The following is a 14,847-nucleotide window of genomic DNA, read 5'->3' on the forward strand; positions in this document are numbered from 1 at the left end:
TATTATTAATTATTATTAATCTGAGTGAATTATTATTATTAATCTGAGTGAATTATTCAGGATACAGAATGTAACTCTGTCCTTACTGTTACTGTCATTGTTTATTTCTGTGGTCCTGCTGCACTCCAGATAGTTTCTGGTTGAAATTTCTGGCACATTCCCAATTTGGTTCAAATCAAATTTTTCAATATAGAGTATACTTTGTGTTGGTTCAACATAAAAAGATGAACAAATGATATGGACATCTTCAAGGGACGGTTATTGGGCGTTTTCTTTTCAAACTCTACATGCTCACACCTGCTCAATTCTGCAAAACAGTTCAATCTCTCACTATAATTATACAGAGGGCCCAAATTCCATTCAGTCAAAGCAGCCAGTGCTTGCGTTAAAACGCTTTCTGTCAACCCTGTGAAAACCAAGCCATTTCTGAGCATTTTTTGCTCCTGTCACATTATGACTCAGTGTGGGCTCATTTTTCACTCTATCTGCAAGTCTGACATCTCAGCTTAACAAGCACGACCATGGCCAGAAGCAGGAATAGCTCCTGAATGTCTTTAGAGCATCTAGACTATCTTTTGATCTATCAATGCCGCTGTCCGTGGTTCTGAAGTAGCAGATGGATTTCTTTGTTTTTGTTTTTAAGATTATTTTTGGGGGGTTTTTTTTGCCTTTAAAGTGGCTACAATCAATGTTCTTATGGTAACAATATATGACAATGACAATGTGGCAATGAAAAGGGGTTGCTCATTGTGATGAACCTACAAAGAATTATCAGCTGACTCTGCTGCTCCCTTCAGCTTCACAGAGCTTCATAGTGAGTTTCAGCTCATTGTTTTGCTGTCCGGCCAAAAACGTTACTGTTCTGTTTCACACTCAGCGCTCTCAGAGCCTCATTTTCCAACACAAAAGACTTTAAAAAGCCATCGTACACTCCCTGCTCAGCAGCAAACAGCAGACAGACACAGTTAGAGACTAGCTGGTGAACAAAGTGGAGCATTGAGCAGCCAAAGAAACACCACTAATACAGTTAATGACATAAAACATAAGAAAAGGAAAAATGTAAGTTACATTTGTTTGATAATTTATTTATTTATTTTTAAATAGAGAAACAGTTGAATCAGACAATTCAACATTTCCCTGAGGGAACACACACACACCCACATATATATATATATATATATATATATATATATATATATATATATATATATATATATTGTATATATGTATACAATACATGAAAATGTATACAATACAGGAAAAAAAAGAATGTTGGCTGTACATCATTCACACAAAGAATTATTTACATTTTTAAAAACTTAACACCAGTGTTAGAATGTAACTAAGTACATTTACTCAAGTACTGTACTCAAGTCCAAATGTTGAGGTACTTGTACTTCACTTGAGTCTTTTCTTTTCATGCCACTTTCTACTTCTACTCCGCTACATTTCAGAGAGAAATATTGTACTTTTTACTCCACTACATTCATCTGACAGCTTTAGTTACTAGTTTTGAATCGAGTACTTTTACTTTTAATACTTTAAGTACATTTCCCTGATGATACTTAAATACTTTTACTTAAGTAACATTTTCACCGACTTTTACTTTTTACAGTGTGGTATTAGTACCTGTAGTTAAGCAACGGATGTGAATACTTCTTCCACCACTGTTTACCACTATAAAGACCATTTTACTATGACAGTAAACAAAGATGTCTGCCGTCTTGAAGCTCATAAACCATAGAATTTCATGCATTTTATAGCTTCTTGATCATGCAAATGGTTGATTTTTTGGCAAATTCATTATATTGATTATGAAGCTGGACATGTTCTATGCAAGTGTTTTACCCACTTTGTCGTTTTTCGGCTTAACTTTGGAGCTTTTTACATAATGTAGCCCTTGTCACACGACCAATTAATATTTCCATGATGTCTATCCAAACTTGTAATACCATGGAACCAGCACTGATTTAAAGTGGCAGACTGAGCCTTTTGTAAATGTGTATTGTATTTGGATATACAATTTGTTTAAAGTGCTCATATTATGCTCATTTTCAGGTTCATAATTGTATTTAGAGGTTATATCAGAATAGGTTTACATGGTTTAATTTTCAAAAAACACCATATATTTGTTGTACTGCTCATTGCTGCAGCTCCTCTTTTCACCCTGTGTGTTGAGCTCTCTGTTTTAGCTACAGAGTGAGACATCTCACTTTTATTCCATCTTTGTTGGGAGTCGCACATGCGCTGTAGCTAGGTAAGGACTACTAGCCAGTCAGAAGCAGAGTATGAGGGCGTGCCCTGACAGTACCTAAGTAAGGACTACTAGCCAGTCAGAAGCAGAGTATGAGGGCGTGCCCTGACAGTACCTAGGTAAGAACTACTAGCCAGTCAGAAGCAGAGTATGAGGGCGTGCCCTGACAGTACCTAGGTAAGAACTACTAGCCAGTCAGAAGCAGAGTATGAGGGCGTGCCCTGACAGTACCTAGGTAAGGACTACTAGCCAGTCAGAAGCAGCATATGAGGGCGTACCCTGACAGTACCTAGGTAAGGACTACTAGCCAGTCAGAAGCAGCATATGAGGGCGTACCCTGACAGTACCTAGGTAAGGACTACTAGCCAGTCAGAAGCAGCATATGAGGGCGTGCCACGCTAGCAGCTAGGCAAACATTATAACGGACGTCACAGAAGTGAAGGCTGGACTACAATAGAGCTGTTTGGAGCAGTTTGTGAACAGTGTGTTCTGTTGGAGATGGTAAGTCCCTTTGGGGTGGACTTTGGGCTTTTTCACTTTGTAAACCTATAACGTGCACAAAGAAGATATATAACACAATAAAAAGGAAATGGAAAAAGTAAAAAGCATAATATGAGCACTTTAAAATGAAAACAAGTTAAACTAATAATGAATGTGATGTTTTATTTGGCAGAATTACATTGTGTTCAATCATACCCAATATTTCCTATATTACAAAAAGATTTTCTATGCTGTATTCTGATAAAATGCCCCCCTGGGCCCACCCTGACTGATTATCGGTCCCCCCCTGTGCCACCCCACTTAAACAAATCCTGGAGTCACCCGTGCCTGAGAGCCTTATCCGGTCATCATCATCAGAGGGTAAAACCTGCAGAGCTCTGCTGCTGGTGTTAACCACATTCTCACTGAAACACTTCCCCTTCAGTTCTCAGGAAATACCACTAAGCTGCAAAGAGCAACCAACAAACCACTAAAACATCAGCATTTTCTTTTCTTGTATTGCACCGGGGGCGTCAGGTCAATTTCTGCATTCATGTGTCGTCACCGTGAAGCTTTCGCTCTGTATTTTAAGGACATCGTTGCACTTCTTCAAGACTCCTTGTTTTTTCAAGACGTCATAAACATCATTGTCACAAATGTACTTGAGAACCAAGTATTAGATGTGAGAAAACTGTGTGGAAATGTATGGGGAATCCTGTTAAATCTAATATCTCCGTCTATCTAAAAAAAAATCTGCTCATATTCATGTTTCTCATGTTTCATACAGCAAGGTAAGTCGTGCACTTTTCATTCACTTTGCTCAACTCTTAATTGTTTTGAGAATAAGTTATTAAAATGCAAATACCCCTGTGCACAGACAGTGATAAAAACCATGGCATCCCTTTCCAAAGGCATTCTATTAATGCAGGTTGTGAGTATAGACAGGAAGTGTTTGACTCTGAAACAGCACTATAGATGTGACTGTGGTTGTGTTGTGGTTTTGGAGGCTGGGTGAGTAGAAACGATCACTGTCAACTCCCACAACTCAGTTCTCAGCTGATACTCTACAGGTTTATTCATAACTTTGACCGCAAGCTTCTCTTGTTGAACTCGTTGAACTTGTGTCTTTTATCTCACTCAACCACATCTGGCTTTTTGGCTGTTTAGATATCTACATGGAATTCAAAAAGAGGAAAAGTTGATCTTTCTATGTGAATTCAACAACCGACAGAATGAGAGAAAACAAAGATTCAGTCATTATAAGGAAGTGGCACTTTACTCAGAACGGGAAGTAAACGCTGTATCTCTCCTAAAGAAGTCAGAAACGTTGACAGTCGAGGGCGAGAGAACGAGGGCGAGAGAACGAGGGCGAGAGAACGAGAGAGCGAGACGGAGAGGCACGATGGCTGAATTCAGACGGATTCAAATAACTTTATTTGTGTTTCTGCTGCTCCAGTTTACAGGTAAGGACCCAAAACACATACATGGCTAAAAGAAATGTTAATGGTAGTATATAAGTGACTAACATTGATATAAATGAGACGGCCAAGTTTGCTGTTTGTTCTGAACATGGTGTGTCGAGTGGATTTCTGTGCTGATCTTTGTTGTTTTTTTGTAATAATCATCCTCAAACATAACCTAACTATACACATGAATGCCAAATTATTATCTCATCTCATTATCTTTGTCTCATCTTCAACAGCAGTAGCTGGACTAAACCCCCCCTACATCACTGTCAGAGCTGGAGATAATGTCACTCTGCCTTGTGTAAATGTGATAAGTCAGGACAACTGTTACCAAACTACTTGGCTTTCTAGTCGTAAAGGGGCAGCAGCAGCAGTAGTGCTGATAGAGCTTGGGCAGGTTGAAAATCAGATTCCCAAAACTAAATCAGACAGACTGAGTGTTACAGAGAAATGTTCTCTGGTTATAAAGAATGTCACATGTGATGATGTTGGTCGTTACACCTGCAGACAGTTCTACAAATCAGGAGAACAACAAGGTCCAGAATCTGTGGTTCATCTGTCTGTTGTCAACAGTGAGTTACATCATAATGTTTACTCTTGTTAGAACAATATTCTGAAACATTACAATAATTATGATTACAGTGATGAAGTTAATGTTACTCTTGTTGTCTTTCTCTCACAATATCTCCATCTTCACCAGTTGAAGAACATCTCAACACTGATACAGTCATCTTGATCTGCTCTGTGTTGACATATGATGGGTGTGATCACACAGTGAAGTGGCTGTATGAGGGTAATGAGAATGACGTGGAGATAACACAGTTTCCCTGTTCAGCCAGTGTGACATTTCCTTCTCATCTTAATCAGAAGTTACTGAAGTGTAACGTGACAGATAAGAAGAATGGAAACACGCTGCAGTTTGATGTAAGCCTCCGGTCCTCACATGAGGAAACAGGTACAGTTGGTTTTATTTGATGGATTTTAACTTTGAAGATGATTATTATTTCTTGTTTAGTCTCTTCAGGTAGTAAATATGAAGTATTTTAACACCATGTGTTCTGTTTTGTTGTTTTATAACAAAATCAAAAGGAAGCACAACAGTGGAAACAGATAACACACCAACAACAAGTAGTTACTTAACATCATACTCTCTCTCTCTCTCTCTCTCTCTCTCTCTCTCTCTCTCTCTCTCTCTCTCTCTCTCTCTCTCTCTCTCTGTCTCTCTCTCTCTCTCTCTCTGTCTCTCTCTCTCTCTCTCTCTGTCTCTCTGTCTCTCTCTCTCTGTCTCTCTCTCTCTGTTTCTCTCTCTCTCTCGCTCGCTCTCTCTCTCTGTCTCTCTGTCTCTCTCTCTCTCTCTCTCTCTCTCTCTCTCTCTCTCTCTCTCTCTCTCTCTCTGTCTCTCTCTCTCTCTCTCTCAGTGAATGGCGGATTGAGTGTTGAGAGTGTGGTGTGTGCTGATTTGTTTCAGCGTGTGTGAGTTTACCTTACTCTTTTTTTTCTCTTTTGTGTGTGTGTGTGTGTGTGTGTGTGTGTGTGTGTGTGTGATTATTTCTTTTCATTAATTAGTGGTGTGTTTAGAGTTTCGGTGGGTTGGTGGTGGTGTAACTGGCGGCGTGTCTTTTATTTGACACGATGCCGGTGGCGGAAGCCGCTGCGTCATGCGATCAAAAAAAATCATCCCGGTTGTACAATGTTCTGTGGAGGAGGCAGGTTTAGCGGTGGGAGAGGTAGTTGGGTTCTGCAGCATTACGTCTGCTTCCCGTATGAACGGAGCGATCGTTATCTTCCTGGACAGCAGCCTACCGCTAAAGTAAGCGAGGTGGTGGAGAACGGTGTATCCAAGACACTTTCACTCCCGTTCTCCCGCTGGTTAGTCCGGCCATAAGGGTAACGATCTCAAATGTTCCTCCTTTCATTAAAAAAAAAATATTGGCGAAAGAGTTGTCCCGCTATCGACAACTCGTCTCTCCGATAAAAAATGGTGTCTTTGGGCTGCAAATCCCCGCAACTGAAGCACGTCGTGTGTCACCGGAGACAGGTGTACATGATTCTCAAAGACACAACAAGTGATCTGAACCTGTCCGGCAGTGGCTGTCTCCCCCCGCGATCTCCGCGGTTCCGGTGGTTGCTCAAGATGTGCCGGTTGGTCTACCGGCACCGGTGGCCGCGCCGATGGCGGCGGTTTCGTCGGTGGCGGTGGACTTGCCGCGGCCGGGTACTCCGGTGGTCGTGGTCACCACCGTGTTTGAAGGCCCCTCCACTTCAGGTGATGAGGTAATGAGTAGGCCTACTCATACAACATAGTAAAGGTGAATGAAAATGTGTCAATGGTTTTGGATCTGCTGGAAGATGAGGATATGTCTGATGATGATGTACTAAATATTGCGCACAAAAGAAAACTCGTGGATTCTGTGCCAAAAAACTCAAAAGCTAAGAAAATAACCAAATTACAAACCACCAGAGTCAGAAAGTGACTTCAGTATGACTCAGGAGGAACAGCTGATAACTCATCAGACTCCTTATCCGCCAGCTGATATTAAACAGTTTCTGGAGGGCACTAAGGGAGCCAGGCTGACCATAGTAGAGGAGCACTTCCCTGATCTCAGGCTGTTCATCCAGTCAGCTCGGCCTCTCACCAGAAAGTCTGGTGAAGAGTGCTCTCTTTACTGTCATGTTTTTCTACTTTTGTTTTTTTTCTCTCTCTCCATCTATGTGTGATTTTAACATAGGGACTTTAAACCTAAACGGAGCCAGAGCTGATTTTAATAGAGCTGCTCTTTTTAAGCTCATGGAGATAAGGAAGTTAGATGTGATGTTTTTACAGGAAACCCACAGCACACAGGAGGAGGGCTTTTAATGGGCAGGTGATTTTAAGCCAGGAGTCCAGTCTGAGTGGAGGGGTGGGGGTGTTATTTGCCAGGAGTTTTTTTTTTACCAGTTTCTTTTGATGTGGATGAGATTTTGCCAGGTGTTTTATTGAAGGTCACAGCTCAATATGAAAAGGTAAAGTTAGTGTTTTTAAATGTCTACGCGCCAACCAATGGGGTGGATAGGGTAGCATTTTTAAACATTTATCTGATGCCATTGAAGCTTGTAGTGATGATTATAAGTTTTTTTTTTGGGGGGGGGATTTTAACTGTACGGTGGATCCAACCCTAGATTGGAATCATCCTGAACCTCATTCTGCATCGTCCCACAGGATCAGACAGTTAGTGCAAACACATGACCTGTCTGACCTGTGGAGGGGTTTTAATAGTAACCATAGGCAGTATACCTGGAATCACTGAAGAGACAATGTTTTATCCCTGGCCAGACTGGATCGCTTCTATTGTTTTAAACACCACTTTAATATCTTTAAGAGGTGTGTTATTCAGCCTGTGGGTTTTACTGATCACTGTCTTGTCTCCTGCTCTGTTTTTATAAAAAAATGTTCGTTTAAAGAACGCATATTGGCATTTTAACACAGCTCTTTTGAATGACCAGGCTTTTAAATCTGCTTTTACGTTGTTTTGGTCTTCCCACAGAGAGAGCAGGCCAGCTTTTACTCAGCAGTGTTGGCACTTCGGGAAAGTTCAGATTAAACAACATTGCCAGCAGTTCACTCGCAATGTCACTGGAGAGTTATCTCGATCAGTGAAGGATCTGGAGAGACGGGTAGAACAATTGCAATCTTTAGCAGCTTCTACAGGAGATCAAGGGCATTTAGGCTCCCTCAAGTCTAAACAGTCGGCTATAGCCAACCTGCTGGGTGTTTCAGCACGGGGAGCTCTGGTCAGGTCAAGGTTTATGAACATCTCACAGATGGATGCTCCATCTCAGTTTTTCTTTGGGCTGGAGAAGAAAAATGGACAAAAGAAGATCATTCATTCTTTACGTACGGGTAGCTGCTCTGAAGTCTCAGACTCGTCTGAGATTAGGAAGTAGAGGTGCTGCCTTCCGCCTCCAGTTCTTACAGAGGATGCTCACTGGACCGATAGACGTTTTGTGGAGGCCTTTATCCTGCTGCATTCTGCAGCATTTTAACAGCCTCTGCCTTGATTTTAATTAGTTTTTAATGGATACCAACAATTTGAGCAAGTTGTGACTGACACTCCATGGAGGATTCACCTTGGTTTGGATCCAAGTTTTAGACCTGCATGGAGTTCCGTCTACAAACCTCCACTGTCTAAAAGACATGCAGACTTACAGTGGAGGATCCTTCATGGGATTATTGCAGTGAACTCTTTTGTGTCTGTCATAAACGCTGCTGTTTAAGACAAATGTCCTTTCTGTGGACTGAGAGAGACAGTATTTCACTGCTTTTCTGAGTGTCAGCGTCTTTCTGCTGTGATTCTGTTTTTACAAACTGTGTATGTAAGCCGGAGGAGGAAGGTGGAGGATGATTTAGATTTTGATGCTATCCTTGTGTGTGTGTAAATGCGATCAAATCCAGACTGCTGGTGGATTTTAGTTTTTATAGAGCTGCTGGAGACCTGAACTCATTCCAGCAGGTCTGGGTCTGTTTATCCTCTTTATCTACACAAGTCTCAAACATTGCCTTGCTGTTGGTATTTTTTAATCCCTCGTAATGTGTTATAGAAAAAAAAATACAGATAAAAGCAAGCATTTATTTTTGAAAGGTTTCATTAGAGGTTGGTGAATTTTCTCAAACCACAATCATGACAATGTAGCAACAGATTCATTAGATGGCTAAATTGCTAAAAGATACAATTATGAACGACATTCAAAGTAAGATTCAGATGATGTGAGGTGTGTTAACTAAGAGATCCAGATTTGTACCAACAGAAACAGATATAGTAATATTGTAGATGTTATTTTTAACCCAACATGAAGCTGTAACCAAAATGTTTTTATTCTCCTTCCAGGTTGGTGGGTGTACATCATTGTGGCTGTGGGAGTAACAGCACTCTTAGCAGCAATCATCATCGTGGTAGTCATCAGACGGAGGAAAACTAAAAGTGAGAACAATCACAGATTCAACTTTTTTTAACAAAAGGGTTTTAATAAACCTGGAATTTGACCATGGAAGCTAAAGTCAACTCTCTTTTGTGTTTTCAGGGAACAAAACGCAGACGGATGAAAACATTGTGAGTTTTTAACCTTAATAATCATATGCTTATTTGCTGTGTTGTATTGACATACACCAGTTGCAGCAGCAAAGGTCTCCAAAATGACCTTGCAATCCAATATCAAATTTAGAATTTAGCTTGAGCGGGACATTTGGGGAAAAATCAGAAGAAGTAGATGTTCATTTACAGCATAGCACACAGTATATATTATAATAAGTATCAATAGATGTGTACGGCAAACCTTAACTAGTCTGTGTTTGTCCAGGGACTGAGTTTGAACCCTGCAGAGACTCAGTCTGCTCCAGAAACCAGTCAGGACATGGTGAGATCACACACACACACAACCACACACAACCACACACACACACACACACACACACACACACACACAAACACATACACACAGTACAGAGTTCCACCTACTGTTACAGGCCTATAATTGTTCCGCAAAATGAGATACAGTTAAAAAGCTCTAAATGTCCAACTTCCCTCTACCACAGAGAAAAAGAGAAGTGAATTCTGCAGCTAAACTACAACACCCAACATGTTACTGAGCAGCCATTATGTTTTCTTCTCTGTGCAGGCTGATCCTGAAGGTGGTGTTTTCTACGCCTCCGTCAGCCACACCAAGAAGACCAGCAGTAAAGCTCAGGTCAGCTGTCTGATTGGTTATAGTGATGATGTTACTGAATGAAGAGTCTACAGCCATGTGAGCGGCTCTGTGAAGCTGCACAGTGCAGTTTGGAGCTGATTATGTATGCTAACCACATCCACGGTGCTAACGTGCTGATGCTAAGCAACTGTAATCTTTGACATGGCCACTGTCTTAGATCAGAATCTTAGCATGCTAACATTTGGTAATGGAAATCTTTCACAGCAGACATGTTGTCTTGTCATAGTAGGAAAAGCACAGCTGAAATCGATAACCTTAAAGATGGCTCAGTTCCATCAAGTGTCCCAGTGAGCTATTTCAGTGAGTCAGCATGAACAATACCAGGGCCTCTCCTAAGTGGAATGCAGCCATCAGTAATGGTTTTGAATACATCTGTGCTTTTCCTACTATGACATGTCAACATGTCTGCCGTGAAAAAGGTCTATAGGCATTAATCACAAAGTACAGCTGAGGCTGATGTTAAAAAGTTTTACAAGTATTGAAATTAACATTTCTATTACTAGTCTATATCCACGACGTTCCACTTCCGGAATTTCTCCAGTGCCACCGGAAATTCCGCCAGATATCCCTCTTTTTCGGCCAGACGTCAGTTACCTTCAGCTGTCTTTGTGTTGTAATTCTAAACCCCGGTGGATTGCTGAGGACTATGGTTAACTGCTCCTCACATCTCTGCAGGGTAAATCCAGACAGCTAGCTAGACTATCTGTCCAATCGGAGTTTTCTGTTCCACGACTAAAACTACTTTTAAACGTACACATGTTCCACCAAAACAAGTTCCTTCCTGAAGCTATTTTGCAGCGGATCCGTGGCTCTGTCCAGAGCTTAGCGCCGCCCATGACGATTGTGATTGTTTTTAAAGAAATGCCAATAAACCAGAGCACGTTTTACTCCCATCCCGGAATGCTGTGTGGACTAGCCAGACCCTCCTCCGCAGCACTGTAGAGGAAGGTCTGGCAATGCGAGGTTAGGGGATTACCAAAGTCTTTTTTTCATTCAGTGTGTTGTTTGTTGTAATTTCTTGCATAGTTCATGTTGTTGTGTTTATATGGGAATACGTACTAATAATCAACATTTCTGTAAACAACAAGACGCCATAAAGACAGCAACAAAGTAAGCATTCTTAAAGGTGTTCTAAGCGATTTTGGGTGGCGTTACTTCTTGTTGACGTTCAAAGTAAGTTCAAAACGGAGGCTAGCTCGCCCCTCCCTCCTCCTCACCCCCCCACTTCTGTGCTTCCTGAAACAGTCATGAACGTGCTAACGCTGCTGCGGTGATGGCTCAACCAACTCCTTCTTGTCAGTTATTGGCTGGAACACTGTTTGTTATGTTTGGTGGTGGAGATTGGCGCAGTTTGCTTTTGTTGCTGTTTGTGGAGCCTGGGCTGTCTACAGAGACCGCGTTTTTTTACAGTGTGTTCAGGGGACAGGCAGCTAGCGGATAGTGAGGAGATGTTTGCTGTATGTGACAAAAAATGGTGTAGCCTAAAAAACTCGTGACATCGCTTAGAGCACCTTTAAGGAGGCATGCAGAGGAACAAGAATCCGCATCCACAGCTATTCATTCTAGCATCTTTTCGGGCCCTCCTCACATGAGGGCCCTGGGTACTCAGTTAACAGTTGTGCTGTTTCCCTCTCTTTTCCCAGGCTCGGGGTAAAGATGCTGATGATGATGCAGTGACCTACAGCACCGTGAAAGCTTCTCCTTCTGCTGCTGCTGCAGCCTCTGCTGATCTCAGCAACCTCTACGCCACCATCAACAAACCAAACCAATAAGACAGCACGGTGTAGTTACAGCTCATAGCATTACAGGTATTTACATTGATAGTTAATAAAAAGACCAAGTCTGTTTTTATTCCGTGAGTGCCTTTTACTAGAATTCACTCATACCGTGTTACTGTATGAAGCCATTCAGCAACATTGTTTCTGCAGTAGAAATCCTTGTGATCATTTAATATTTATTCATATTTCTGTACATAACCCTTTTACCAGACCCTCTGGACCTTAAACGATCGTATACGATTGAAAACGGCATCTCCGATTCATATTTTAATCATATAGGTATATGTAAGGAGATAACATAGACACAGGCTAATTATTGCTAACTAAAATGCTAGTTAACATTAGTAATTAAACTTAAACAGCTAATGTAAGTCGAAACTGTCGTGGTTATGACACGTTAGCCTATTTTTACAAAAATGTCTACTACGGAGCCATAACGCGAGGTACAAGGTAATGGAGCCTTTTATACATTGTCGTGTTTCTTTAGAAATAATCAGTGGACAAATAGAGTCTTTAAACGCTTCAGATGTAAAGTTATTTGCTGTCAAAGTGACGTCAAAATGAATGGCAGTCAATGGAATGCTAACGGGGGGTGATGGCTTATTAGCATCAAAATGGCGCCATAGGAGGTTCAGGTTGTGAGGAGACGGTTACCCCCTTGTCTACTACCGTTCTACAGAGGAGAATGGCGTCACTGTTTAGAGATTTGGCATACATTTGGGCCTTTTTTGAAGAAATGTAAATAGTTTGTCATTTATATGAGTTATAATGTTCATTATCTTTAATTTTGCACTGCATGACTCCAAATATATAGGAGAACTGTTTTAGACAACACAAATGCTTGTGTAGCATTGCTGTGTGTGATATCAATAAATATGACATTATTATTTTGATTATTGGCATAAGTGAATGTCATGAGGGCAAAGCGTCTGGACTTTTTTAGAAAAAAAATTATATATTTTGTCAACTGTATAAGTTATAATGTTTATTTTTTCACAGTTTGACTCCCAAGACATATGGGAACTGATTTAGACAGGAGATTGATTAGCTTTCATTGCTCTGTGTGAGAAATCAATAAATATCTGTGAGATTCATGTTCCGTTTTATTTATGTATTTGTCTTTATGGTCCTACAACCTTTTTTTACATTCAAGTGACCTCACTGCAGCACAGGTATTCTAATAGCCCAGTTTTTCCTGAAAATAACGATGTACATAGATTGACTGTAGACAACAGGGTTGATGTTTTACAAGCTTTTTTAGAAAATAAAACCAGACGGACAACGAGTTGTAAAAATGACCTCAGGTTTAATAGGGTTAATAGCAGCGTTATTGATGCATGAAGGAAAAGACAAAACCTTGTAGCTAAACTTCATCTGGTTGTTTACAAGATTAACATGATTTGATATGATGAAGGACTGGATTAGGTTTTACATGATGTTTGAAAATGTATTGGTATCAATATAAAAACAAACCCACTGGAATAATACAGTGGTTGTTTTGCATTTCAGGTCTTACTTACATGAGCATATGATCAAGTTTTCTTTTTGTTACAAATATTTTTATGATCATTTCAATGTTTATTGCTGTAAAATGCCTTTCTGTTCAGAAGTGGGTGTAGTAGATTAACTAGTAGCACAATGGGAAACCTAGATGTAAGAACCTAACATTCACATGACTGGTTTCTTAAATGAATGAGAACATGTGTATAATACTGTATATAATATATTTTTCTTTGTAAACTTGATGTCAGGCACTTTATTAACTTTATTGATTGATGTATGTTTGCTTGTGTAACCAGGAAGCTCTCAGGGTTTCTGGCTCAGTAGTCTATATCCTCAACGTTCCAATTCTGGGATTGCTCCGGTGTCGCAGGATAGAGCTGTAATCAAGGCCCAAGCCCAACAGAAAACCCGTTTACAGCCCGACATTATTCAAATGTGCGCACGCACACAGCTCTTTTGTCAATAAGGAGTCATTTATAAATTTTTTAACATCATTTATTCATGACTAACGTAGGCTATAGGCCACTTGGAAGTTCGAACAAAGAAATAAAATAAGCAACCATTTTCGCGCTAATTGAAACACATCGACTGACCGCTCATTTACCGCGCAACCCGGAGCGCGAGCCTGACCCGAGCCCGTGTAAAATGATAGAAATTAAGACCGAACACGTCGGGTCTCGTCGGGTTTGGGCAAAGACCTTCAGCTCTATCGCAGGAAATCCCACCGGATCCATGTCTTTTTGCCGATGTCCGCTTCCTTCCGCTGTCTCTGTGTTGCAGTTCTAAACTCTGGTTGATTTGTGAGGACTATGGTTAACTGCTCCTCAGATCTCTGCAGGGTAAATCCAGACAGCTAGCTAGACTATCTGTCCAATCTGAGTTTTCTGTTGCACGACTAAAACAACTTTTGAACGTACACACGTTCCACCAAAACTAGTTCCTTCCCGAGGCTATTTTGCACCGTCTTCGTTCGCAGCTTAGCACCACCCGTGACGATTGTGATTGGTTTAAAGAAATGCCAATAAACCAGAGCATGTTTTTCTTCTATCCCAGCATGCTGTGTGGACTAGCCAGACCCTCCTCCGCTCCGCAGCGTGTGGAGGATGGTCTGGTAAAGCGAGACTACTGGCTCAGTAACACTGAGTTACTGGGTGCCCTTTTCTAAATCATCCCGTGGAAAAGACAGCTTTTTCTGTTTGAGGTTTAATTTATGGATCTCCTTACCCTCATGACCTAAATGGATCATGACTGGGACAGTTATTTCAGGGATCAGTCATGTCATAAAGGATCTTGTGCATATTATTGAGCTTTTATTGTATCATTGTTTATTACTGTTTTGTGCTGCTGTATGAATTTGCTTGTCAGGAGATTACATGAATAAATACAGAGTTTTAAATTCATGATTAATCTGTTTTAGTCTCTTATTACCAATCCCCCTCTACTGTTTCTTCGCTGTGATAACTTTCTCCTACAAGAACAAACACATCATAGACAACGTCTCCAAAATGATTGGCCTCCCCACCCCTAACCTCTCAGACCTCAACAGAAAAGCCATCACACACAGGTCTCACATCATAGCACATAACCCCAGACCCAAACCCTCTCAAACCATTCTTCACTGCTT

General features: G+C 40.9%; 1 protein-coding gene across 5 annotated transcripts in view; it reads left to right on the plus strand.

Annotated features, from left to right (window-relative positions):
• Positions 1 to 14,623, plus strand: part of LOC144533206 (uncharacterized) — a 19,489-nt gene extending 4,866 nt beyond the window's left edge. The window contains exons 1-9 of one of the 5 annotated variants that reach the window (XM_078274423.1): positions 3,775 to 4,197; positions 4,437 to 4,772; positions 4,901 to 5,155; positions 9,066 to 9,158; positions 9,259 to 9,287; positions 9,535 to 9,591; positions 9,853 to 9,921; positions 11,586 to 11,750; positions 12,720 to 14,623. In XM_078274423.1, coding sequence (XP_078130549.1) covers positions 4,137 to 4,197; positions 4,437 to 4,772; positions 4,901 to 5,155; positions 9,066 to 9,158; positions 9,259 to 9,287; positions 9,535 to 9,591; positions 9,853 to 9,921; positions 11,586 to 11,714 — 1,029 coding nt within the window. In that variant the 5' untranslated portion in view covers positions 3,775 to 4,136 and the 3' untranslated portion in view covers positions 11,715 to 11,750; positions 12,720 to 14,623. Of the gene's footprint in view, positions 1 to 3,772; positions 4,198 to 4,436; positions 4,773 to 4,900; positions 5,156 to 9,065; positions 9,159 to 9,258; positions 9,288 to 9,534; positions 9,592 to 9,852; positions 9,922 to 11,585 lie in introns of those variants that run through there. The other 4 variants (XM_078274425.1, XM_078274422.1, XM_078274426.1 and 1 more) reach the window with 4 other exon arrangements.
• Positions 14,624 to 14,847: the final 224 nt, after the last annotated feature.

The sequence above is a fragment of the Sander vitreus genome, chromosome 18 (assembly GCF_031162955.1).
Source record: "Sander vitreus isolate 19-12246 chromosome 18, sanVit1, whole genome shotgun sequence".
Lineage (NCBI taxonomy): Eukaryota > Metazoa > Chordata > Actinopteri > Perciformes > Percidae > Sander > Sander vitreus.